We start from the raw sequence: 27,796 nt of genomic DNA, 5'->3' as shown, positions 1-27,796 counted from the left end.
GTAGTTTTGTCTGACACAGGATGTTGTAACCAGTCTGTGTGTGAACCCTTGTTGACAGACTTTCTGAACTTTGGAAACCCAGGCAAACACACTTAATTAATTTACCATAAAAACTCTTTTACAAGCTCTAAAGACTTTCAAAAATACTAAAAACCACATCAAAGCATCAGCCACCGTATTAAGACTTCCAGCCAACAGCCATTTTTGGCCATTTTGTTTCAAAATGAATATATGTTTTCATTTTCATTTGGTTTCCTTTTTTCTGCAGAGTCAGCTTTTTCCATAAATTATGCACGCGCATTAAAATGCGCGCAAAAATATAGCGAGTGCCTCACTAAAAACCGAGATTTTTTATCCCGTTTCTTAGTGAGTTCCACTTTGGTGCACTTTTTAAAATAAGGAACCAAATGGTGGAGGGTGCGATCGGTCTCGGGCAGGTAGTCGGCCCTTATATGTAAACTCCATGGCGGACAGATCCAAACAAATCAAAACAAATCATAACAAACCAAACGGTGGTGCACAAAATGGTAGACCTCTAGAGTGAGGAGCGTTGGAGATACAGACGAAAAAACATAAACAAAGCTATGCAATGGAATCTGTTTTTGTTTTGGTTCAAAGGTCAGGCGTTAATTGGCGTAGAAAAAACGTTGGTGACGTCTAGTATAGGCTAGCAAAAATACTCCTAGATAATACGCCGAAAGATGGCCAATCAGGCCGAACCTGCATTGCAGGGAAAAATCTCCCTGCAGGCGAATTACCTGCGCCAAGCGTTAGACAAGCAGCAAAAATATCATAAACTAGACTGTGAAAAAAGTTTAACGCTTGGATTCCCAGGCTAGGGCTCTGGATATACCCAATTTTTGTGAAAAATAAATTTCCAAATCTCTGATAAAACCTTATGTTTTCGGTTCTTTGACATGTTTAAGAACAAATTGCTTTTGAAAAAATGAATTTAAGTAATTACATCATGAGTAATTAAGGAATAAGTGTGACATGGACCTTAATAAAACGTCATAACGACGCTATTCATATACTTTTCACAAAAAAAGCCTAATCTCCTTGGGGAAATCATTTTATTGTTTCAAAGTTTTTTTAAGTTAATGACAAATAATTTCTTTATTCAGAAGTTTTCGGAAAAATTTTCTTTTTGGCTACATCCCAAGTCAGTCATAGCTGTTTTCGTATGGAAATTTAAGTGGAGAAAATTGCCAAAAATGAGGTTTTTTGGAGATTTTAAAGGGAAGATAGTTCCACATAAATTTTCCGAAATTGTATTTTTAGATACTAAATAGATACATCACCTGAACCAAAAAAAATTCCAAAATGTTTGATTTTTACCAAGACTAGGGCTTTGAAAGGTGAAATACTCTTCTTCAAAAAACTCTTCGTTTTCTTCTTCATTTAATTTTTTTATTTCAACCTTTCGATTTTTAAATTTTAAAAAGGTAGGTTTAACAGGATATATGAAAAAAAGTTATACATTAATCTTTTTAAAATGCAGAGATTGCCATTTAAGTTGGTGTAAAATCGAAAAATTGGGTATATCCAGAGCCCTACTTGGTAGATTCAAAATTCGTGGAAGTTCTTCACATGGATGGTTCCTGTAACCTCTTACGAGCCTTGTGGCTATTCGCTGGAAATTTTCGATCGTGTTAATACTAGGTCATAGTTTGCCGCTCTCATAACGGTCACGTATTTAAAACAAAGCTTAACAAGGCGACTTAAAGTCGAAAATTTCGCCAATTGTATGATGAGTTTTGAGATGAAATAAATTTCTTCCAATCTCCGAAAAAAGCTGGAAAAGAAATAGATATACCTTTTTTAATTCATTAATTCTAATAATCATAGAATCTTTCGTTAATCTTTTCTAAAGAAGTACAAGCAATGCATTGGAGAGATTGTCGATATTGAGTAAGTTACGGATTACGCATTTTGATTTTAACTGGTTGAAAAATTTTAAGTTGATAAATAAGAATTGAAACTTTAGCTTACAGTACCAGATTTGCAAAATCGCAACTAAAAATTTCCTTATTTTAACAGAGTCTTATAAAGTAGACGCTTATAAGAAAAATAGATATGCTCATCTTCTTCGCCATCCATTGTTTATTTTGTAAGAACTAATTGTCGAAAGGTATATAACCTTCAATAAAGAGTTTTTGATTTGATTCTTATAAAGTAGATGCTTATAAGGAAAATAAATATGTTTATCTTCTTCGTCATCCATTGTTTACTTTGTAAGAACTAGTTACCGAAAGATATATTACCTTCAATAAAGAGTTTTTGATTTGATTCTTATAAAGAAGACGCTTATAAGAAAAATAAATATGCTGATCTTCTTCGCCATCCATTGTTTACTTTATAAGAACTAAATACCGAAAGATATACTACCTTCAATAAAGAGTTATTGATTTGATTCATATAAAGTAGATGCTTATAAGAAAAATAAATTTAATAATTTTCTTCGTCATCCATTGTTTATTTTCTAAGAACTAATTACCGAAAGTTAATAGTTAAAGCAAGGAAAATTCGAGATGCGTGTCCAATATCCTAGCGTGAAGTAATGACTGCCATCCTCGCTCGCCCTCAGGCTCGCTGCGGTGGCAATAATTGACAAGCCTTGGACACCAAACAAACTCAAGGTGAGTTCGTATGGATGCTATGAAGAGTGCACGTGCACGGAGCATTCCCGGTGAAAGGAAATCGAAACTTCTGTTTATTAACCCGACGATAAAGTTTTGATCTTGCTATAGCTATGCTCTTCGATTTTAAGGGCTCTGACCATAGTGAATTTTTAATATTTGCTACTTATAAAATATAAATTTCTACTTGATGTAGCTCACAAAACCGTGACATGTTATACATATTCTGTTAGGCCAATTATTCGTAAGTCTGAAAATTTAAGAATCACAAGGAAAAAAATTGATTAAGAAGAAAATCAAGACTTTTGCGAAGAGTAGTATTTCGACTTTGAAGAGCTTATTTTGGGCGACGAAATTACATTTTGAAAATTTTTTTGCGGTAGATGGTGTATTTTTTACCGAACTAAAATTTATTCTTCGGAAAAGTTTTCTAAAAGCTTATTTGCTTCAAAATCTTGAAAATAGTAATTTTTGACCAATTTTTCATCCCAATTCTTCATAGAAACAGCCATAACTTTTGATGCATGATTTAGAAAAAATTTTCTGAAAAATATAAAACAGTTCAATTCTATGCGGACACTTGCAAAAAACTTCGAAACAAAAAGGTTAAATACCCATTAAAACTTAGCACTTTTTATAAAAGATGGTATTGCAAAATTATTAACGTATTTTTAAAGTTCATAACATCATTTTTGCAATTAAATTTTTAATTACTCTTAGGGGATTCGGGGGGGGGTACTAGGGTTGCGAGCTGACGGGGGGGCAGGGGTGCCGCCCAACTTTCGACCCTTAGCGGGACAAATTTGACCAAATTTGACCAAATTTTGATCTTCCAGGGGGTAAAAAGTTGAAATTTTCCTATTTTTCCGAGCCTTAGTGGGACTGAAATTTGATTTTCTCATTTTTCCGACCCTTAGCGGGGCTTTGGAAGTCCAAAAAAGGTACTCTTAAGGGCGGCACATACCGTACCGTCCATTTGCCTAAGTACCCCCCCCCCCCCGGGAGGGGATTTGATTAAAAAGCAATTTATAAAGGTAATTCTTTGTTTAAAGTATTAAAGAACCTAAAACCGTAGTATAAGAAAGCCGCGGCTGGAATATGTACCGCATTGTCTTTTCAGTTAATTGCTGTTCCATCTCTGTCTCCGAGCTTTATAAGAACATCAAGATGATCAGTTTGTTATTGGTAGATAGTTTTTGAAATTGTTCTCTTATTTTCCTTCACAAAAAGTTATTTTGTTGCTAGATATCTTTGAATCTGTACCCAATAGAACACTTGAACTAATTTTGGACATATTTCAGGGGTATTTTGTGGAAACAATAGTTTTTCGCTAAAATTGAAATTATAAGAACTATATTCAAGATGACAACTTTCCTGTCAGTTTAAATGATAAATTTTGAAGAAGCTGGCTTGAAATTTTCACAGTGTTATCTTGATGTAATTTTTCATGGATTTCTAAAGAGATTTCCCTGAAATATTGCTAAGGCATTTCGAGGCACCTCATTAATTTTTGAGTTCTATCAGCCCAGCCATTTTGTGCTTGTTTCAATTTCTTATTGTTGATTTTTCCGTTACAATGATTTTATAATGCAAGTGTATTATCAAGAGCATATCATTAATGTCTAAAACGCACTGAGAAGTAATTATTAACGACAAACCAATAAAATTTACCATTAAAGGTGCTACATTACTGATTTCTTGATCAACAAATAGTCATCAAATACGACAGAGATAGAATAACAGAAGTTCAGATGTTATCATTCCAGCCGCGGCTTTCTTATACTATGCTAAAACATAACTTAAATGTTCAAATACTAAAAATTCAATTTTATAATTAAACAAGAATCGCAAAATTGCGACTAAATATTTCCTTAAAAATGAAGGTCATTATTGACATATATAAAAAAGCACACATAATAAAGTATACATATATATTTGTCCAGAAAGAACTGGCATGTTGTTTGCTTTGTTTTGGTGTTTAAAGATATGTACTTATCAGTCCTAAAAAAATACAAATTTGAATATAATGAGGGCAATAAGTCTGGTTAAATGTTACTTTATTCACAAGATTCAAGGATTACTGAAAAAATACTACTGCAGATGAACTAAACTCAAAAACTAAAACTTTACAATAAATTTACATTACGACAATCTTTAATCTTTAATAGCAACAAAGAAAAAAATGTGGCTCAAAGTTTTAAAGCATTTAAATAGCTTGTAAACAGTAGACCTTTTTTTAAAGAGGCAGCCATATTGAATAATTATGTACTCCAGCATAACAATGATACAGCCATGCATAATTACTGTATCATGCATATTTTAAAAATTCAGTAGGTATAGAGAATTCAAGATTTGAAAACAGACACTGCATTGGTTTACAAGACTAGACTAGAGAAAGATGTCAACCATCCACACGGTTCATGAAAAAAATAAAGTATTTATCTATCAAAAAAAGGTTCTCTTTTTTTTGGTAATCAATACACTGTTTAACAGGTGTCGGTTGCGTACGCGTATGAACAATTTTCTATTGTTTTGATTTTGGCAACCACAAGAAACTTCACTCTCCCCCGTAAAAAATGGTAGGTAAACATCCAGTTCTCATAAGAAAACCCAGCAGAGAAATGGTAGGTAAAGAACTCCTTTTAATCATAACTTTTTTTCCTCTTGATGAATTTTTGTGAAATTTTCAGGAGAGATACATAAAATTGTCATTAATATCATGTTCAAACATCTAAAACATTCTCTTTAAAGGAAGGAAAAAAAATGGCAATGTTTACATTTCTCTAACCTTCCAGCCACAGTACTAAAGTGAGCATTTTTACCTACCGCCCGCCTCTACGGTGGAGATGGCGAGACTGTTAAACGGTGTATTCCAACAAACAACAATCAATATACCGTAACAGGATCCCACGGTGTAAACATTATCAACCAACAAAACCCACACCACCAAAATTGTAAAAATAAGTCAATATAATTTCTATCAACAATTTCTCGTAAAATGTTTTTTTTCCAACATTCTGACTGTCTGATACCAATCATGGCTGGAGTCATCATGTGTAAGAGTGACTGTGTATAACAACAAAAGTTTATTGAAAATCATCCCACGGTCATGGTGAAGCTAAAGATTTATCAACCAAACAAAACTGACGCCAAGTCAAATCTGTCGCTTAAAAATTTCCATGAAATTACAGTCGAAACTTATCTCATAAAATGCTTTTTTCAACATTCTGGAGGTGTTCAAAGTTAGAGGTATCATATGTAGAGCCAAGCAATACATGAAAAGTCATTTGCTATCCCATTTGCCATGAGATATACAAGTCAAGAAATCAAACAATAACCAACAAATCATGTCTCTTCACTTTCATGTCACATCGTGTTTATATGGGGTAACCAGAAAGTCAATCCACAAGAACAGCCATCTTCCTTTATTATGGAGTGTTCCAAAACTATTGGTAGGTTGTTTGGAAGTAAAGAAACCCACACAGTTTGATTTATTTTAAAGATTTAACTTGGTGAAAACAAACTGCATCTTTCTAGCAAAAACTCATGTTTCAACCTGCTACATAACAATTGCCAGTCGGGTCTGCTACTAACATGTAATAGTTTTATTATAACCGGGCTTGAGAATCTGTAAGGAACTTGTAACATATATTATATATATAGTTTATCAGTCGACTCGAATCATGATACATAACTTATACTTCACTGGGTGCATTTTTCGCTGTGAAATTAAAAACGGGCGTCAGTCAGGGCGTACGGAAGGCGTTTTGACACGGGAAATTATGGAGAAAGCCCGTTTTAACAAATATTTCCCTTTTGGAAAACGGGAAATATTTAATAAAACTTAGCCCCACAAAACAAGTTTATGTTCCATTTCGTTATCGGTTAAATTTTGTTTCGAGAAGATATTTTCTTGAGCCAGAAAATGGAAAGGTCTTTATTAGCACACGCTAATTAGACTCAATTTTTAGACAAAAAATCGCTGGGGAATTTTCGGGTTAGTGATAGAGCTCAATTTGAAGAAAACATTGATCGAAAGATTTTGTCATTTGATGAAGGATTGCCAAGGTTACAGGGCCTTTTTAGTCCAAATATTTTCTTACACCAATGTAAAACACAATTAATCTCGTCTCATCAACTACTAACTAAAGTCTGTCTCAAAATAATTTGCAGTTGAGACAATAATGATCTGTAACTTTTGATAGAATTTGAATCAAGTTGCGATTTTGTGCTCGTTAAAAAGATATTTGTGAGTGGAATATTATCAAGTAAAAAATTTGGAAAAGAAGGAAAAATGAAAATAAAAAATGAAAAAGAAAAAAATCAACTTCTTGTAGAAATGTGGTATAATTACCATTTTCACAGGAGTGATTCTTCAATCTTAGACCATGATCACCGTGAAAAATAATTTCAAAAATATTCATTCAATCAAAAAATATCAAACAAAGTTTATTGGTGGTTGACTCTATAAAGTGCAAAAAACAGCCTTTTGTCGATCAAACACCAATAACCTTTGTTTTATATTTTTTGGTCGAATGAATATTTTTGAAAAAAATTTTCACAGTGATCATGGTCTAAGATTGAAGAATCACTCCTGTGAAAATGGTAATTATACCACATTTCTACAAGAAGTCGATTTTTTTCTTTTTCATTTTTAATTTTCATTTTTCTTTTTTTTTTCAAATTTTTTACTTGATAATATTCCACTCACAAATATCTTTTTAACGAGCACAAAATTGCAACTTGATTCGAATTCTATCAAAAGTTACAGACCATTATTGTCTCAGCTGCAAATTATTTTGAGGCAGACTTTGACACTGAAACGAGCCAATAAGATTTCACCGATTGATAAAAGAGCTTATTAAAAATGAACGATATATATGAGAGCAAACCTTGTAACCGAGCCTTTACTCTATTTGGCATCAATTTTGTGATGCGCTAGCGATTTCCAACTGATAAAAGTCCCGCTACCGAAAAATGTGCTGTAGAAAAACCTTCAGACACGTACTGCTATCATAATAGATGGATAAGAAAAATTGTATTTTTCTATGAGATTACAAAAATGTACCAAAGAAAAATTACAAAACTGCGCAAAAAGCTGTAAAATTGCAAAGAAATTACAAAATAGTTCAGAAATCAAATCTACGAATACCGTATTACTTCGAATAAACACTGTGGGCGTTAATTAAACTTTTGGGATTTTAGGTAGGGCGTTTATTCGAGGGGACGTTTAAAAGAAGGGGTGTTTATGCGAAGTAATACGGTAAATAGTTTAAAAAACCAGGTTAAAATTAATGTTTCTGATTTTTCTAAATTTATACCAGGGAATTAGCAATGCTCTCAAATATAAATGTGACATTCATACAAAATTTGATGCATCCCACTGACAAACAAACCACTGAACTTTACAAATTTTGTTTACAAAAAATATGTGTACATGGAAAAATTCTTGCACAAATCAACATTTATCTTTTCAAACAGCTCCTCGCCAGATACAAAAGTCTTAACGTTCCAATCACCGTAGCATCGATATTTCTCCTTCGATAAGAAATATCGGTAATAAAAATCTTGCCTTTCAATAAATTTTGGACAAAAATACCCATCATCGTTTAAAATTTGGATGTAAACATGGTTTTTGTTCTTTTCCTTGTACGGCTTGTAAAGGGGACTGTTGTCCCATTCAAACTTAGTTGAAGTCAAATGCCCGTCAGCCGATGTCTTTATGCCATTCAAGTAAGAAGAAAAATGGATTTCTAATGGGTCTTGCTTTACTTTCGAACGATGGGCGTTTACATTTTTTAAGATGGCCGACGCTATTGGAACATAAGTAAATTTCATTCCATAATCAACAGTGACAAATATTTTTCGAACCTCCTTCATGCAATCATCAGTAAAAAAGTTTTCCAACGGTACGACATATCGTAAACATCGTGGTCCGGATTTTTTATGACATCGAACAGTGTCTTAATGACTGGGTGTTGCAAAAGAAAACCATCGTAACTTTGAAGCTGTGTTTGAATATTTCGATTCAATGGAAGCCAATCTATTGGTTCATAATAAGTGTGAATCCTGAAAACAATAATTGTCCATTGTCTCTCGTTCTGTAATACATCCAGATTTTTGAGAATCTCATCGAAATCACCATAACTCATATTATATATGATAAGGACAAGAATTTGTTTAATGTTTACATCATTCCCCATGATCTTCTCGTCGCAAAGCTGCTTCATTAGTTCGGCGATTCTACGCTGTTCGTTATTATATCGAGAGGAAGAAAATTGAATATTCTTTGTTCGAAATTGAAATTGATTAATATTGTAGTTCTTTCTCAATCTCACTATGTCAAAACCGTCGAAGTAGTTCACCATAAAACATGCTTCGTTGCCAAGCAAATCGTTTAATCCTTGCACGAAAAAAGGGTGACCAAAAGTAAAATGATAAACTGTCCCATACTCGATAGTGCTAATGAAGGTGACATTCCTGAATTCGGAGCAACTTAACATTGAAGAGTCTTGGAAATTCTGCACAACACCATTTGAAGCAGTAAAATAAATACATTCTGATAGAACGAATAACTGGACTGCAAGAAACATGCTTGTCTTCTTATTTTGATTTGCAAACCTCTTCAGTGTCGATGATTTATTACTGCAATGAATCTGATTTAAGGATGATTGTTTATTTGCCTTCTTATAAAAATGCATATTAAAAAAGAATACCACATTCTTATCCCAAGTATGAAACTTTTAAGACTAATTGAATAAGAATTGCTAAAGATTAAATAATGTGCTGTCTGCTTAATCACTTTTTAATTAACTTGGAAGCAACAATATGGTCGTGTTCAGACCAAGGTTTAAAGCAATTAGGTCTACATGTTTCTTTTATATTCCTTTTGTATTTAACGGCACGCTTCTCATTAGTTAAACCAAAGTTTAAAAAGGAATCACCCTCTGGTTTAAAAAAAAAGTTTTTACGATTTCGTTACAGTTTTCTGAATAGACGAAATCAGAATTCGCTAGTGAAAAGCATGCTCCTATTGTAAATGAAGAAAAAAGAACGTGAAATTTATGACTTAGAGACGCTCGGAGCATCTCTAGCAGTAATGACTTCAACAAACACGAATTAGTGTTTTGCAGAGGGATTCCCTGAGATCTTTTTTGTTTCAAAGTATCTCAAGAGAGAAGATGACATGATTTCAAGTTAGGAAAGGAGATTCCTCGAGATCGCCAATCGATGATGACAAAAGAAAAGTGATTATAATTGCATTCCCATATCAAAAAAGTATTACTTAAACCTTAAACTTAAACTTTCAGGTCTGAACACGACCCTAGGTTGCTGCCATGTTAATTAAACTCCCTCAATTAAAAGCTCATTAAACAGCATGATGTGATGCGATATGATCACGTGGAAAAAGGGACGAAATACTCTTTCTTATCATGTCTCATTTCTTAAATTGCCCATTGAAGCCCACCCCCTTTAAGTGTGCACTAATCTTTGTTTTGCTTGTCATTTTTCAACGAATGCCTCCATTTTAACATACCTGTATTTTAAACCGTTGAAATAGTCCAGGGAAAGTGTGCAAAAAAGGATACAATTTTGCATTTTTAGCTAGAAAGCCTAAAATTTGGTACAGTGGTATCTTTGGGGGTAGGAAGGGGATAGGAAACATTCTAAAAGCCTCAGACCCACCCACCATCGGAACACCTGTTTGTTTATTTTACAGACCAGAAAGCCTCCCAGGTAAGAAAGAAATTTTTGTCTTCAAAAAAATTTTTTTCTTCAAAAACATGTCATATCACATACCGTTGGATTTAGAAAGGTATTTTTGCACATACATACACATATTTTTGTGATACATATGTATTTTTGGTCAGTTTGCTGAAGTCGATGTACGCTTATGATTATCATTTCACTAAAAGTTACTGTGATTGGTTGATCGATAAAAAGGTTGTTTTTATTTGTTCTAACATGATGAACAAGTCATCTCCTCGGGTTTGGAATGGATTAGATGGCTTGAAAGTGAAAATGACTTGGATTCACTTAATGGTCCGACAACACACCATCCGAGCCTTAACTGGAATGCTTTAGGTCCTTCACCACGCATTGGTATTACCTTCAAGGGTTCTAATGCCTTTGCACAATTGGAACCGTTCAACAAACCAACCTTGAAAGTTTGAAATCCTTTTGTGATTTTGTTAAGTGACATAAGATTGAAGACAAGTGACTTTCACTTCTTCACATTATCATACGTTGGAACATCTCCTATGTCAACCAGGAATTCTCTTTGGGTATACAAACGTGGAAGTTTGATCATGCTATCGCTTGTCGTAGAAGAGACGCAAAGATTTTCGATCAACTGGCATTTCTTGAGCTTCTCACCATGCAAAGTCTTCACAATGAGAGATGTGTGAATTCCTGAAGAACCGAATGACCTTGCAATAACTTCACTAACGAAGGATCCGTTAATACCTGGATCAAGCAAAGCATATATGTGGACAACTTTGTTTTGATGATTGACATGACACAGTTTCACAGGCACGACACAAAGACCAACATTTGTAGAAGACAACGTATACAGAGCTGGACGTATATACTTAGCTGATGAAACTACTCGACACTACGCCAGGATCGTCAGGTGCCTTCTCAGGTTCCTTTGGAGAATCTCTGGACTTGTCATGAAGTAGTGTTGGATGTTTTCCTTTGCATGTCAAGCAGGTTTTTGGATTTTTACAAGAATTTCTTTGATGACTTTTCGCGAAGCATGAAAAGCATAGTTTCTTTCGATACAAGAAGGTTCGACGCTTATCAACAGGTAATTCTTTGAACTTTTTACATGACGCAAGTTTGTGTGATTCGTTCGTTTTGGACAAGGTGTGCTGACTTGGTTTACAAAGCTTGACCTTCTTCCTCTTTGATTTTTGGAATCAGATCCTTTCTTCTCCGATCCTTGGGACAGAGCACCAAACGAAAACAATAGCAAGTGCTGTTTCGATTTTAACATATTCAATCAAGTCTCGTAGCTTAGGTTCCTTTCCAATTCTCAACGTCTCTCTCTCTGTTCCATTTGTTCGGCATAAAGGAAGGCATCTTCCGAATGACTATTTGAATCAATGCAGGAGTGTCATAATTCCTGTTTTTGTAACATTTCATGTTGAATTCGAATTTAACAAAATAGGCGTAGAAATGACACAACGACTCTGCATTATTTGATTTCAATCTGGTCCAATTTTTCAACTCCTTCAGAAAATGACTGGTAACCTTGTGTGGTTCTTCAACAATTCCATTGCATGGAAATATCCATCGTTGGATGATGAAAGATGGACACATCCTTCAACCAACTCTTTCAGTTCTCCAGTTAGACAGTCCATCAGGCAAAGCAACTTCCAGGGTCCAAAATTTTCTTTTCCATAGATTCGACGAAAGTGGAGAAAAAATAATCAAATTCAAGTGGGTAACCACCGAATGTATCTAACTTCACGCTTGGGGTCTGCAGATAGCCAAACATTTCGGATAACATCCTCTCCGGACGAATTTGACTTGATGTAGTTACTGTAGAATCACAATCAGAGTTGATAAGAAGGGACATTTTCGAACGAGAACGTTCTGGAGTGGAACAATATCATCTGGAACATCTTGAACTTGGACGTTTTGAACTGGATGGTTCTGGACTTGGAAATTCTGGATTGGACTTTGAACGCTCTGAATTGTACTGAAGATGGAACGTTCAGAATTTGGACAGGTTGGCCTGGATCGATAAATCCCGGTAGAACTTGACTTAGCATATGGGGATCAGAAACATCTTAACCATAAATGATGTGGCTTAGAACAGCTTGGGTTGGAACATATTGACTTGGAACAAACTGGCTTGACACGGTTGGACCTGAAACAAATCGGCCTGAAACGATTTGGCCTGGAAAAACTCGGCCTGACACGGTTGGACCTGAAACAAATCGGACTTGAACTGCTTGGCTTAGAGCAAACTAGCTTGACACGGTTGTACCTGGAACAATTCGGCCGACCTGAAACGATTTGGCCTGAAACGACTTGGCCTGGAACAACCCGACCTGAAACGATTTGATCTGAAACAACCCGACCTGGAACAACTTGGTTCTGCATAGTTTGGCCTGGAACAACTCGGCCTGGAACGAATGGTCGAGCATTAGAGTTCAAAACCGATGAATTGGACGATTGGAAGGGACAATACTGGTATTTGGTAATCTTCAGATTGCTGTCAGACTTCTGGTCTTGGAGTGATGCTACGTACTCTGCTACATAGTCTCCTCTCTCTTTATCCTCCAAAACTATCGACTTTCGTCCAAAACTTCCATTCTCCGATAAAATATACATATTTACCTCTGCCATCGCGATCTTGTACTCATTCTCAAGTTGCAATCCTTGAATTTCTGCATCTCTGATTAACTGTTTTGCTTTCATTTCTAATTCCTCTCTCAATCTGTTAGCTTTCGACTCAGCGTCCAACTTGACTTTGTCGACGTTCTTGGTATCCCTCAGGAAATTGGCTTTCAGCTTCAAATCTGCTATTCTAACTCCTCAAAGGCCTTCTCGATGTCTTGTTTTTCAGCGTGAGGCTTATTTAATACGGGCTCTAATATTTCGTGGATTATACGGATAATTTCAGTAAAGATTAGGTTTTTATGCTCGAATCTCGACTCCAAGTGTACAGACTGTAGTTTGGTTCAAGATGACGACCGGCTACTAGGCAGGTGGATACCATAATCCTATGGTAGGTGCACTAGTGTTTTTACTGTAAACAATTCACGTTTGATGTTTGACTCAGCATATATTCATTCGATATGAAGAAAAGATAAGTGAACCCTCCGAATCATCCGGGATGGGCCCTAGGGGAATTACCACATTACCAGACAGTACTTACTAAAAACGCTTTGGCGTGATAGTGGTAGAAACTTTTTTCAAATATGACAAATTCTTACCAATAACAAGAAATTGTTTTAAGTTTCGAGCATAAAAATCTCTTCTTGAAAGATATCTCTTCTCTCCTACAGATTCTTTTTATCGCGTAAAGTCCGTCAGTTTTCCCCCTATAATTTTGTTCGTCACTTAGTTGGATCTCGTACCGCACGGAAGAAGTCGATCAAGAATCAAATTAATTACAAGTTTGCAAACAGTTGATGTCGAGGCATATGGTCCGCCCATTAAGAATAAAGCCCGAAGGGCTAGACTAGAATCTCTAACCTTTCTCAGGGAAGAAAAGGTGAAGTCACTTATTTCCCATTCAGAACGCGCCTAGAACGCACCGCAATCATGACGAAGGATTGCATCTAGCGGTTCAATTGTTTTTGAGGAGTTTTCTTTTTAATTTACCGATAGGTTTTAGTTTCAACATGGATTTATCATAGAACTCTGGATAAACATCAAATAAAACGGTGGAGAGCGAACTATTGTCTTTCCATTGTTTTAGAAAACAATCGATGTTCTAGCTTTGTCCGCAAAGGACAACTATCATGGCGGCTCGAAGGTCCCTGATTTTGAAAAATGATTAATATTCCCATTTCTAAAAAGCCCTGTAACTTCTTGTTTTTGTATATTTACCGGATGCAACTTTGAAAATGAAAGCAAGAAAGCTTAACGAATACATTTATGAAATTAAATGTGAAAAAAACTTCATCAAACAAGAAAAATTGAGTAAAAATCCTAGAATGACGCTGAAAATAAGGTTGGCAATATCTTTCCAATCTTTTCTTGGGAAGAGCTAGGATTGACATATGTTAGACTGGAGTATCTTGGCTTCATAGTGATATGAAAATCTTTTGGAGGCACGCGGTGGCACGGTGGTTTCGGCGAGGTGGAAGTTTGAAATTTTCTGGTGTCAACATTCAATTTCTTATACATAGCATGTTTGTCGCATCTTTCTCACAGCTTGAAACGTCATAACGACATATCATTAGCAATCAATTTGATGCATTTGACTCTCTTGAGAGATCTTTAAGTCTCATTTGGGAATTGTATAGCTGTGTTTTGATGAAAACTGCAATAAAAAAATTTACGAAAAATTATTAGTGAATGGAGGAGGGTGAACAATAATGTCATTACTGCGGACAAGGCTAGAACATGAGAAATCGATGAAAAACCAGCTCGTTGTGTATCCAGAGTTCTATGATAAATCCATGGTTTCAACAAAGCGTTTGTGTAAAAATCTCTTACTTGTTTATCCAGTGTGTAATGAATCCTTGATATAAGATAGGATACAATATAAGTTAACAAGTTAAGCCTTTTTAAGTTAAGCCTCGGATATACGGATACCAGGATGATTATTATACATGCTGGTCAATAATGCCCCCGCCCCGGCGGCTGCTCGTGAAGAATGATCTCATATCCCGGGGGGTACTAGGGTTGCGAGCTGACGGGGGGGTGCCGCCCGACTTTCGAACTTTGGACCCTTACCGGGACTAAAAAAGAGAAAACCAAGGAAAATTTTGGGAATTTTACGACCCTTAGCGGGACAAATTTGAGCAATTTTGACCAATTTCGATCTTTTAGGGGGTAAAAAGTTGAAATTTTCCTATTTTTCCGACCCTTAGTGGGACTGAAATTTGATTTTCTGATTTTTCCGACCCTTAACGGGACTTTGGAAGTCCAAAAAAGGTACCCTTAAGGGCGGCACATACCGTACCCTCAATTTGCCAAAGTACCCCCCCCCCCCGGGTCTCATATCCTCCTCCTCCTTCAAACACCCTCCACTTAAAGTATTCTTTAACTGTTCTAATGATCCGGTTATGGAATATTCATCCAAAAAGATTCTTACAAAAGTCGCTAAAGCATTTTTACCCAGGGTTTGCTTTTTATTGTATTTTGCTAGAGGGTCGTCTTCTTCCAAGGGTTGAGGGTCGGCCTTTTCCTAGGGTCAGGGGCAAGGTCGAGGCACAGATATCTAAGCCCGAAGGGCTAGATTTGCAACTTTAAGCTTTCTCCAGCAAAAAAAAGTGAAGCCAAAATTTGACTTTTTAAATTTCGTGCCGATGGATAGGATCTAGCATTTTAATTGTTTTCGGAGCGCGAGATCAAAAAAAGTAGGCGGCAAACACTATTTCACATCTCTCAAACCGGTGAAATTGCATATTTTAGTCACGTGACTCTGGTAGGAAATCCTTCCAAACCTAGGCTTCACTTTTCGATAAAAGCCGCAAATCTAGCCCTTCCGGCTTTACAGATATCTGTGGGTCGAGGTAGGTAGAAGTTATATCGGATCGCCCAAAGTTACCTTCATGTTTTTATTTTATTTTCTTATCTCTGATCCTGTCTTTCTCTTTTTTGACTGTTTGAGTCTCTGAGACTTAGTTTCTCATTTCTGACTGAGTTTTCATGCCTGTCAATCATTTGTCCATCAATTTCGACCAGTCTAATTTTCGCACCGAGTGGGATTCGAACCACCACCAAAGAAAGACCTTCAGATTCGAAAGTCAGCGCTCTATCCGTTGAGCCATCGCCGCACAGCAAAATCATGCAATTCATAAAATATTATACCGAACTGGCAAAAGACGGGGGTAATGTTATTATAATATGGGTAAAAGTACACCTTTTTTAAACCTGACTGAAATTCGAGCCGTTACTAGCAACCCTGCGGGGCTCAAGGCGCCGAGTATGCACCCGGCACAGTGACAAGCCGTTACTAGCAACCCTGACCCTACCTAACTGTTAGTTAATTAATTCCAAACAACAAAACCCCCGGAAAGGTGACTATCAGCGATCCGTCGATAAGAAAATAAAATAAAAAAATGAAGGTAACTTTGGGCGATCCGATATAACTCTCTCCGTCGAGGTCGGGTTAGTATAAATTGCCCGTTTCAGGTTGGTGGAATGGAGCATGTTGCATTGCACCATCGCGAAAAAAACCTTCTCGCGTCCCCCAGCCTTTACTCTATTTAGCATCAATTTTGTGACGCGCTAGTGATTTCCAACTGATAAAAGTCCCACTAGCGAAAAAAGCGCTGTAGAAAAGGCTTAAGACACATACAGCTATTAAAATAGATGGATAAGAAAAATTATATTTTTTATGAGATTACAAAAATATACCATAGAAAAATTACAAAGCTGCACAAAAAGCTGTAATATTGCAAAGAAATTACAAAATGGTTCAGAAATTATAAATCTACGGATACCGTATTAGAGTATTACTTCGAATAAACACCCCGGGCGTTAGTTTAAGTTTTGGGATTTTAGGTGGGCCGTTTATTCGAGGGGGCGTTTAATCCAAGGAATACGGTAAATAGTTTAAAACACCAGATTAAAATAAATGTTTGTGTTTTAAAAAATTCTGAATTTATACCAAGGAATTAACAATGCTCTCTATTAAAAATACTTTGTTTACAAAATCATAGGTACTGTACACGAAATAATTCATTTTTTACACAAATCATCATTTATATGTTCAAACAGCTCCTCGCCAGTCTCAAAAGTCTTTACATTCACATCACCGAAGCATTCTTCGCTCCATTTCTCCTTCGATAAGAAATATCGGTAATGAAAATCTTGCCTTTCAAAAAATTTTTCACAAAAATACCCCTTAACGGTGAAAAGATGGATGTAAACATGGTTTTTGTTCTTTTCCTTGTGTGGCTCGTAAAGAGGATGGTTTCTCCATTTAAACTTACTAAAAGTCAAATGCCCATCAGATGATGGTGCTATGCCATTAAATGGCGAAGAAAAATGGATTTCTAATGGATCTTGCTTTACTGTCGAACGATGGGCGTTTACTTTTCTTAAGATAGCCGACGCCATTGGAACATAAGTTAATTTCATTCGAAAAACAGTGAAGAATATCTTTCGAATCTCCTTTATGCAATCAGCAGTGAAAAAGTTTTTTTTAGACATGACCCAACGGTACGTCATATCATAAACATCGTAGTTCGGATTTTTTATGACATCGAACAGTGTCTTAATGGCAGGGTGTGGCAAAGAAAAAGTATCGTAAAGCCAAACCCGTGTTTGAATATTTCGATTCAATGGAAGCCAATCTATTGGTTTATAAAAAGTGAAAATCCTGAAAACAATAATTGTCCATTGTCTCTCGTTCTGTAATAACTCCAGATTTTTGAGAATCTCATCAAAATCACCATAAGCGTCATTTTCTATGACAAGGACAAGAGTTTGTTTAATGTTTACATCATTTCCCATGATCTTCTCGTCGTAAAGCTGCTTCATTAGTTCGGCGATTCTCGGCCTTTCGTCCAAATATCGAGAGGGATTATCGTAAAAATGAAAATTTTTTGTTCCAAATTGAAATTGATTAATATTGTAGTTCTTTCTCAATCTCACTATGTCAAAACCGTTTAAATAGTTCACCATAAAACATGCTTCGTTATCAACCAAATCGTTTAATCCTTGCTGGAAGAAATGGTGACCAAAAGTAAAATCGTAAACAGTCCTGTCCTCGTTAATGCTAATAAAGGTGACGTTCCTGAACTCGGAACAACTTAACATTGAAAAGTCCTGGATATTCTGCACAACACCATTTGAAGCAGTAAAATAAACACATGCTGATAGAACGAATAATTGGATTGCAGGAAACATGCTTGTACTCTTCTTATTTTGCCTTCAAACGTCTTCAGTGTCGATGATTTATTACTGCAATGAATCTGATTTAAGGATGATTGTTTATTTGCCTTCTTATAAAAATGCACATTTAAAAGAATATCACATTCTTATCCCAAGTATGAATTTTAAGACAATCACTGTTAAGTGCATAAGAATTGCTAAAGATTAAATGATTTGCTGTGTGCTTAATTACTTTTTAATTAGGTAGGTTGCTACTATGGTGATTAAATTCCCTCAATTAAAATCTAATTAAACAGACTGATGTGATGCAATATGATCACGTGGAAAAAAGGGCGAAATGCTTTTTCTTATATCATGTCTCATTTCTTAAATTGCGCATTGAAGTCCATCCCCTTTAAGCGTGCACTAATTTTTGTTTTGTTTGTCATTTTCAACGATTGCATCCATTCTACAATACCTGTATTTTAAACCGTTGAAATAGTCCAGGGAAAGTGTGCAAAAAAGAAAGCAACTGTGCATTTTTAGCTAGAAAGCCTAAAATTTGGTACAGTGCTACCTTGGGGAGTAAGAAACATTCTAAAAGCCTCAGACCCACCCACCATCGGAACACCTGTGTGTTTATTTTACAGACCAGAATGCCTCCCAGGTAAGAAAGAAATTTTTGTCTTCAAAAAAACATGTCATATCAATATTATATACCGTTGGATTTAGAAAGGTATTCTTGCACATACATATATGCACAAACATGCACATATTTTTGCGATACATATGTATTTTTGGTCAGTTTGCTGAAGTCGATGTACGCTTATGATTATCATTTCACTAAAAGTTACTGTGATTGGTTGATCGACAAAAACGCTGTTTTTTGTTTGTTTTTGTTCTAACATGATGAACAAGTCATCTCCTCGGGTTTGGAATGGATTAGATGGCTTGAAAGCGAAAATGACTTGGATTCACTTAATGGCCCGACAACACACCATCCGAGCCATAACTGGAATGCATAAGGTCCTTTACCACGACTTGGTATTGCCTTCAAGGGTTCTAATACCTTCGCACAGTTGGAACCGATCAACAAACCAACCTTGAAAGTTTGAAATCCTTTTGTGATTTTGTTAAGTGACATAAGATTGAAGACAAGTGACTTCACTTCTTTACATTATGATACGTTGGAACATCTTCTATGTCAACTAGAACTTCTCTTTGGGTATACAAACGTGGAAGTTTGTAGAATACGACGTATACAGAGCTGGACGTATATATGTAGCTGGTGAAGCTACTTGACACTCCACCAGGATCGTCAGGTGGCTTCTCAGGTTCCTTTGGAGAATCTCTGGACTTGTCATGAAGTAGTGTTGGATGTTTTTCTTTGCACGTCGAACAGGTTTTTGACTTTTTACACGACTTTCTTCGATGACTTTTCGCAAAGCATGAAATACATAGATCCTTTCGATACAAGAAGGTTCGACGCTTATCAACAGGTAATTCTTTGAACTTTTTGCATGACTCTAGTTTGTGTGATTCGTTACACTTTGGTCAAGGTGTGCTGACTTTGGTTCCGAAGCTTGATCTTCCTCCTCTCTGATTTATGAAATCAGATCCTTTCTTCTCCGATTTTTGAGAGAAAGCGCCAAACGAAAACATTGGATCATTAGCAAGTGCTGTTTCGATTTTAACATATTCAATCAAGTCTCGTAGCTTTGGTTCCTTTCCAGAACGACGAATTTTCAACACCTCCCTCTGTTCCATTTGTTCGGCATAAAGGAAGGCATCTTCCGAAGGACTGTTTGAATCAATTCAGGACTGTCATAATTCCTTGTTTTTGTAACATTTCATGTTGAATTCCAATTTAACAAAAAAGGCGTAGAAATGACCATAGTCATAGGAAAAACGGTTTTTCCTATGACTATGCTTCTTCTCCGATAATGGCTGGTAACCTTGTGTGGTTCTTCAACAATTTCTTTGCATGGGAATATCCATCGTTGGATGATGAAAGATGGACACATCTTTTAACCAACAATTTTCGCTTCTCCAGTTAGACAGTCCATCAGGCGAAGCAACTTCCAGGGTCCAAAATTATCATTTCCATAGATTTGACGAAAGTGGTGAGAAAATATTCAAATTCAAGTGGGTAACCACTGAATGTATATAACTTCACGCTTGGGGCCTGCAGATACCCAAACATTTCGGAGAACATCCTCTCTGGACGAATTTGACTTGATGTAGTTACTGTTGAGTCACAATTAGAGTTGATAAGAAGGGACGTTTTGAACGAGAACGTTCTGGAGTGGAACAGTATCATCTGGAACATCTTGAACTTGGACGTTTTGAACTGGATGGTTCTGGACTTGGAAGTTCTGGATTGGACTTTGAACGCTCTGAATTGTACTGAAGATGGAATGTTCAGAATTTGGACAGTTTGGCCTGGATCGATAAAGCCCCCGGTTGAACTTGACTTGACATATGGTGATCAGAAACAGCTTGACCATGAATGGGGTGACTTGGAACTGCTTGACTTGGAACTGCTTGGCTTAGAACAAACTAGCTTGACACGGTTGGACCTGGAACAACTCGGCTTGAAACGGTATGGCCTGGAACAACTCGGCCTGAAACAACTTCTTGGCTTGGAACAACTCAGCCTGAAACGGTTTTGCCTGGAACAACTCGGCCTGGATTGATCTGGCTTTGAACAGTTTGACCTGAAACAACTCGCCCTGGAACGAATGGTCGAGCATTAGAGTTCAAAACCGATGAATTGGACGATTGGAAGGTACAATACTGGTATTTGGTAATCTTCAGATTGCTGTCAGACTTCTGGTCTTGGAGTGATGCTACGTACTCTGCTACATAGTCTCCTCTCTCTTTATCCTCCAAAACTATCGACTTTCGTCCAAAACTTCCGTTCTCCGATAAAATATACATATTTGCCTCTAACATTGCGATCTGGTACTCATTCTCAAGTTGCAATCCTTGAATTTCTGCATCTCTGATCAACTGTTTTGCTTTCATTTCTAATTCCTCTCTCAATCTGTTGGCTTTCAACTCAGCGTCCAACTTGACTTTGTCGAAGTTCTTGGTATCCTTCAGGATTTTGCTTTGGCTTTCAGCTTCAAATCTGCTATTCTGGCCCTCTCTAATATTGCATTTTCCTTCACAGATCCATTTGAGCTTACCGATCTCTTCTTGGAACTTCTAGACGACTTTGAAGATCCGTACTTTGATCCATTTCCAGAACTTCGGCGAGTTGACTTTTCTTTCATGAACTCATCTTTCTGAACTTGACTTTCTGTCCTTTTCATCTCTGCCTTTGTTTGGTGGTAATTAATCTTTAATTGACATATTCTTTCGTCTATACTGTGTGCTAACCAGTCCTCGTCCCCACGTCTTTCCTCTTCATCTAGTCCGAATAACCCCTGGCATTCTTCGTGTACAGCTAATAAGCAACGATATTGCATGTCTAATTCTTCAAAGGCCTTCTCGATGTCTTGGGTTTCAGTGTGAGGCTCATTTAATGCAGGCTCTAACATTTCGTGGATTATACGGATAATTTCAATAACGATTAGGTTTTTATGCTCGATTCTAGACTCAAAGTGTACAATACAAGCGGTATTGCGGTTCAAGTTGACGGCCGGCCACTACGCAGGTGCATACCATAGGATTAACATATGGGAATTGCACTTGTGTTTTTATTGTAAACGATTCACGTTTGATGTTTGACCAAATCTCTGGTTTGACTCAGCATATATTTATTCGATATAAAGAGAAGATAAGCGAACCTTCGGAATCATCTGGAATGGGCCCTAGGGAAATTACCACACTTACCAGACACTGCTAACGCTGCGCTCGCAACACACAGAGTTATGGGTGTATAGAAAGCATTCATTCATTCGATATGCAGGCTAAAAAATAAGTACAAAAATTCTCATTAGAAAAATGTTTGACAAGGCCTAAATATTTGCTTACAAGACATCCAGAAATCTAGTCTAAAGTCCAAAATAACAAAGCTAAGTCTAGGTGAAAAATATACTTACTAAAAACACTTTGGCGTAACAGTGGAAAAAACTCTACCTCAAATATAACAAGTTCTTTACCAATAACAAGAAATTGCTTTAAGTTTCAAGCTTAAAAACCTCTTCTTGAAAGATATCAAAATTCTCTTCTCTCCTACAGATTCTTTTTATCGTGTAAATTCCGTCGGTTGTCCCCCTATCATTTTGTTCGTCACTTAGTTGGATCTCGTATCGCACGGGCGAAGTCGATCAAGAATCAAATTAAAGTCTGTCCAGATATAATTGGCAGTGGAAACAAGAATGTCTCTAACTTTTGATAGTCAAATATGATTATAGAAATTTTTTTTGCTTGTTTTAGAGAATGAAAAGCGCTATATTTGAATGTATTTTTGGTTGAAAAATTCGCGATTTTTAGCGGTTAAATTTGCGATTGCAAAAATTGAGCTTTTTTTCTACTTATGCTATAACGTTCATTTTTACACCAGTGGTGGTTCAACCTTAGGTTGAGAAGTTTGTTAAATTTCAAGGCAAACAGAAAAGTCCCTCGGAAGTATTGGGACCCGAAATACCCCTTGGTAGCACTTTTCTGTGAAATATCAATCTCAACTTTATTCTAAAAACGGGGGTTATGCTCTGTTTTGAACAGTGGCAATTAAAATGGAAAACGTTAAGCGTTGGTGCATTGGTATTATTGGTATCATTGATTATTTCAACGAAGTGAAACTCACAGTTTATAATTGTTTTATTGAAAGATAAGCTGAACTTATATACCTTGTTATTTTTAGTCTTACGAACTTTGCTAATACCCAAAACACTAAAAAGTTTGGCCAATGAGGTAAAAGGATCGTAAAATGTGTTATGATGAAAAACTTTTATCAATCATATCATACCCCGTTTTTAGTATACGTTGGGATGATATTCACAGAAAAGTGCTACAAGGGGTATTCGGTCCCAATACTTCGAAGGACTTTTCTGGTTGGCCTTGAAATAACAACTTCTAACTGCAGGGTGGCGCGATTTATCATTGAAAATCAAGTATATTCAAGACTTTTGGGAGCCAGTTTTGATAATTTTCAATATCTTTGGCTATTTTCAGTATATGAAGTGCAAATTAAGTAATTCAAGTATATTTTTGAACTTTACGTATGGTGCTTCGTTAGAATAGGGATATCCGGATCCTCAATTGCCAAATTTTTAGGGCTTCCCTTTCTTAAATATCATGACAAAATTGTGTGCACAAAATAATGTCACTGATGCCAGAATTATTTTGAACATTTTCTCAAATAAACAACAGATCAAATGTGCTCTAGAACTAGTGGATTAGACACCATGGGACCAAGCGGTTGTCTAATTTATTAAATTTTTATTACTAACACTTAGCAAAGGGTGTCAAATCAAGGATTTGTTGGCGAGAGAAAGTTAGAATTTCTTTTATTGCAAGTAGAAAAGAAATTTTCATTTTCCAGAATGTTTTCTAGGCTATCAGAAATTTTTCTTCAAAGAATCAAGACTTTTAAGACATTTCCAGTTCGAGCAGAGAGAAGAAAACGGTAATTAAGTGTTTAGTTAATTCAGTCAAATCAAAAACTTTGCTGAAAAATTGACATTTTCCCAATTTCAACTTCTTATTTCTAGAATCATTCCCTATGGGCTCACCGCCAGAAGGTTTTTTCTAGCAAGAGTTTTTTAACATAGAAATTGGCGAACACTTTTCATGTAGCACTTTTCATGTCACTACCTTTCAAACTTTTCAAAAATACCACCATCAATTTTAGATAGGTCAAGTGTCCTGATATTAGTGGGTTTCATGATTACTTGGAGGACCCACCATGGTTGGTTCCGACAAGAAAATTTTGAAAAATAGGGATCAAAGATTGGCTAAAACCATAATTTCAGGACTAGCAAGAAATTTCCGGACTTTTTCCCTGACTTTGAAGAATTTTACAAAAATTCCCTGGCTTTTTCCATGTTTTCCCTGACTTTTTCTAAAAATAGCCCTTTTTCCAGGTGCCAAGTTTTCCCTGACCGCTTAGCATTAGCCTGCCAAATTCATTTACCATGGGCTCCATTTTTCAGCAGTAGCTTGATTTGCAAATATCAGATATCCATTTGGCAGAGAAAGAGTGGAAATGTGCACATTGGATATATTCTTTCAATACATGCTCCAAAGGCTAGATTTTTGAAATTCTCAATGAGGGTTATCTTGCAGTAAATAACTTGATCTGAAGAATATCTAAGATTCTGCTTTTACCTTTTTTCATTTTTTGTATGCTCCAAAGGCTAGATTTTTGAAATTCTCAATGAGGGTTAACTTGCAGTAAATAACTTGAGCTGAAGAATATCTAAGATTCTGCTTTTATTTTTTTTCATTTTTTGTATGCCCATTAAGGTTCATCTTTTTTAAAAAAGCCATATCAAATAGGTTAAGTGAATAAGACCAACCAAGAATGTCTAACATTACAAATAGGATACAATACATTGTTATCAGGAGGACCCACCATGGTTGGGTCCGAATAGAAAATTTTGGAAAATTTATACTTCAAAACAGCCTGTAAGAGCCCTGGAAATAGAAGATTTGATTGAAAAAAGAAATTCAAGTATTTTCAAGTATTCCAATTTATCATTTTCAAGTATATACTGGAAAAATGGGCATTTTTTCAAAAACTCCAGTATAATCAAGTACCAATATTTTTTTCCAGTATATTCAAGTATTTTCAAGTATTTCCAGTATCGCTGGCCACCCTGCTAAGGTTGAACCACCACTGGTGTAAAAATGAACGTTATAGAATAAGTAGAAAAAAAGCTCAATTTTTGCAATCGCAAATTTAACCGCTAAAAATCGCGAATTTTTCAACCAAAAATACATTCAAATATAGCGCTTTTCATTCTCTAAAACAAACAAAAAAAAATTCTATAATTATATTTGACTATCAAAAGTTAGAGACATTCTTGTTTCCACTGCCAATTATATCTGGACAGACTTTAATTACAAGTTTGCAAACAGTCGATGTCGAGGCATATGGTCGCACCCATTGAGATTAAGTGGCTTCATTTCCCATCTAGGAGTCTTGAGTCTAGCCCTTTGGGCTTGAAAGTCAATCGGAAGGCCTGTGAGAACTTTCCTTGACCAGGCCTTAGATAATTTGAATATTTCTAATTGATCAATTTTGAATTCTTGCCCTTAAAGGCAAGAATTAGAATTCTGTTGGGGAGATGCGTGAATACAGAATAGGAAAACAGGGATAATTCCAGGTTTTCCACTGTGCACATCTCTTCATCTCTGTTCAATCTAATAATAGGGACACAGTAAATTTTATATACAGTATAAATAGTTTATTCTTATATAAAAAAACGTGTACATAGTTTTTGAAAGGCCCTAAGGGCACGGTAGCTAGCTTGGAATAAAGTTCATAGCAAGCTCCTTCAAAATATCCAATACAGTAAAACCCGTAAATAAGTTGACAATAAATAACAAGAAAAACCGGTTTTATGGCGTTCTTCCGGTCACTCCAAACCAAAGAATTTTGCCAAACCACAAAACCAATATTACGTTTTTACGAGTATGTAGTTCCTTCTTGCAAAAATATTTGAACGTCATTAAATGTGATATTGATGATGCATTTTTTTTACAATAAAAATTGGGGTTTTTTCGGATTCTCAAGATTAATGGAAATAGTTCTGATTTTAACCGCTCCTAAAAAATGAAAGTTTCATAGTCAAGCGACAGAAGGTAAAAGCGTAAAAGTAGATTGTAATGGACAGGGAGACGTCTTTCTAAAGTCTATTCACGATAAGTGTGCACTCTTTTTTCTTTTACCTATAACTTTTGAAGGAATTCTTCAATCAATTCACTTATCGTGAATAGACTTTAATACTCCAATTTCCTGACAATGTCATCTCGAAATAATTATCCTTGTCTTTTTGTTTCTTTGAAATTATGGCTTCAATCACACAAAGATCATTTAAGGGCGGAATCTGGTTCCGCTAAAGGTCTGGGGCCACCTGAAATATTTTTCATCAAAATGAAACATATACTTTTGTTACAAGTGGCCCAACTAATTTTATGTTTACATGAAGATAAAACGGGGCTTCGTGAACATTGACAGGGTTAACAGTACACGTATGCAACGTGGATTGAGGATTGCGATTTAGTAGGGACCTAAAAAATAAGGTTTTATATTTTTGTTTGATTTCAAATTGAAATGAAGTTACAAATCAAAATTAACCCTCTACTAGTAATGATGATATCAAAATATAACATAGTTAGCCTGTCTTGATTCGTTGACATGGAGCTTTCTAGGTGGACCAAAAGTGACGACGCTTGACAAAAAAAAACAGACTATATTATGTTGCCAGCTAAATGATATAGATGGTCAATAATTAAGAGTTATCTCTCTAACCTTAGAGGGTGTCAGTAGTGCTCTGTCTACACAATCGCTCGCCTAAGCATCATTAAAAGGATTATCTCAAATGATTTGTATCAAATGTCATAAAAAGTATATCATGAATTTACATGGTTAACACGAAGACATCCACTCAGCATTATATGGTCGGCGAACAAGGCGCACAGCTCGGGCGCTTTGGTCGCAGAACGCTTTTCCCATTCCACTGATCCAAAATAAAGGGGAGATATTCTGCACATTTTTTCTTTTTTCTATTGTTGATATCTTTTTGCACACGGTACAAGAGAGTTAAATGTCTCTTCTGATTGGCTATTTAAAAAAGAACAATAGAGAAGCCGCACAGCCTAGCGAAAAAAGTTGAAAAGTTTCAACTCTTGTTGCACTCAAGGCGACAACCTTTGAAGGTTTGATTTATGTAATTTATGCGATAATTAAGCCGCGTTCCTTGTTCGACGACCATAAAATGCTGAGTGGGTAGCGACCTTTATATCTAATCCTGAAAATTTCTCCCATCCGCTACACAAATTAGATTACATATACAATTAATTATTATGAGATGAGATGTCAACACATGACGCAAAACAAATCAAAATCTGTGTGAGTCAAAACTTTAAAGATACATCAGGCATTTACTGTCAGACTTGCGATTCAGCCGTCCCATAGCACACCCTTACAGTGTATCTACAATCAGTGCCGAAATATATTAGCAAGTTGGGTATTTTAACGCTTTTCAGAATTTACAACTCGGGCGAGAATTGCAATTTCAGTACTTCCACTTTCTTTCATTGAATATTTCGATTTGGGAGGGGTTAAATGGCTACCAGGCTATGTTCACAGCCATATTGGAATATTTTTGAGTTTTTAGATCTTGAGATCCTAAGGTGCTAAGTCTTAAGTCTCATGTTAAAACTCAGGTTTAAAACTCTACTTCCCAACCGTACTTTACTACCGATTGTAGCTAAAAGAAGACCCTTGTAGTGCACTCTATCAAAAATACATCTTTACAATGCATTTCGAAAACCTGCTCTTAAGGGCGGCACATGCTGCGGGTTGGACCATATGAGTGCCCCCCCCCCCCGGGCGGTTGCTATGAAGGTACTAGACAAACATGATTTATTTCGGCCTTGGCCCACTATGAAAGTAAAGTTGTAAAACAGACAAATAATCCTTCAGAAAAACACCAGAGGAACACGTAATATTTATTGTTATTGCTATC

The 27,796-nt window shown here is 36.1% G+C and overlaps 1 protein-coding gene across 1 annotated transcript in view; it reads right to left on the bottom strand.

The window, feature by feature from the left end:
* The window catches only part of LOC136801050 (uncharacterized), a 66,631-nt gene extending 53,561 nt beyond the window's left edge, over positions 1–13,070 (bottom strand). The window contains exons 1-2 of the mRNA XM_067057678.1: positions 12,731–13,070; positions 10,876–11,105 (exon numbers count right to left, since the gene is read on the bottom strand). Of these exons, the coding sequence (XP_066913779.1) occupies positions 10,876–11,105; positions 12,731–13,070 (570 nt within the window). The remainder of the gene's footprint in view (positions 1–10,875; positions 11,106–12,730) is intronic.
* Between the last annotated feature and the right edge of the window lie 14,726 nt (positions 13,071–27,796).

This window comes from Clytia hemisphaerica, unplaced genomic scaffold (genome assembly GCF_902728285.1).
Source record: "Clytia hemisphaerica strain Z4C2 unplaced genomic scaffold, Clytia hemisphaerica genome assembly, whole genome shotgun sequence".
In the NCBI taxonomy this organism is placed as follows: Eukaryota; Metazoa; Cnidaria; class Hydrozoa; order Leptothecata; family Clytiidae; genus Clytia; species Clytia hemisphaerica.
Note: the sequence above shows the minus strand (reverse complement) of the source record. Positions and strands in the feature narration are given on the sequence as shown.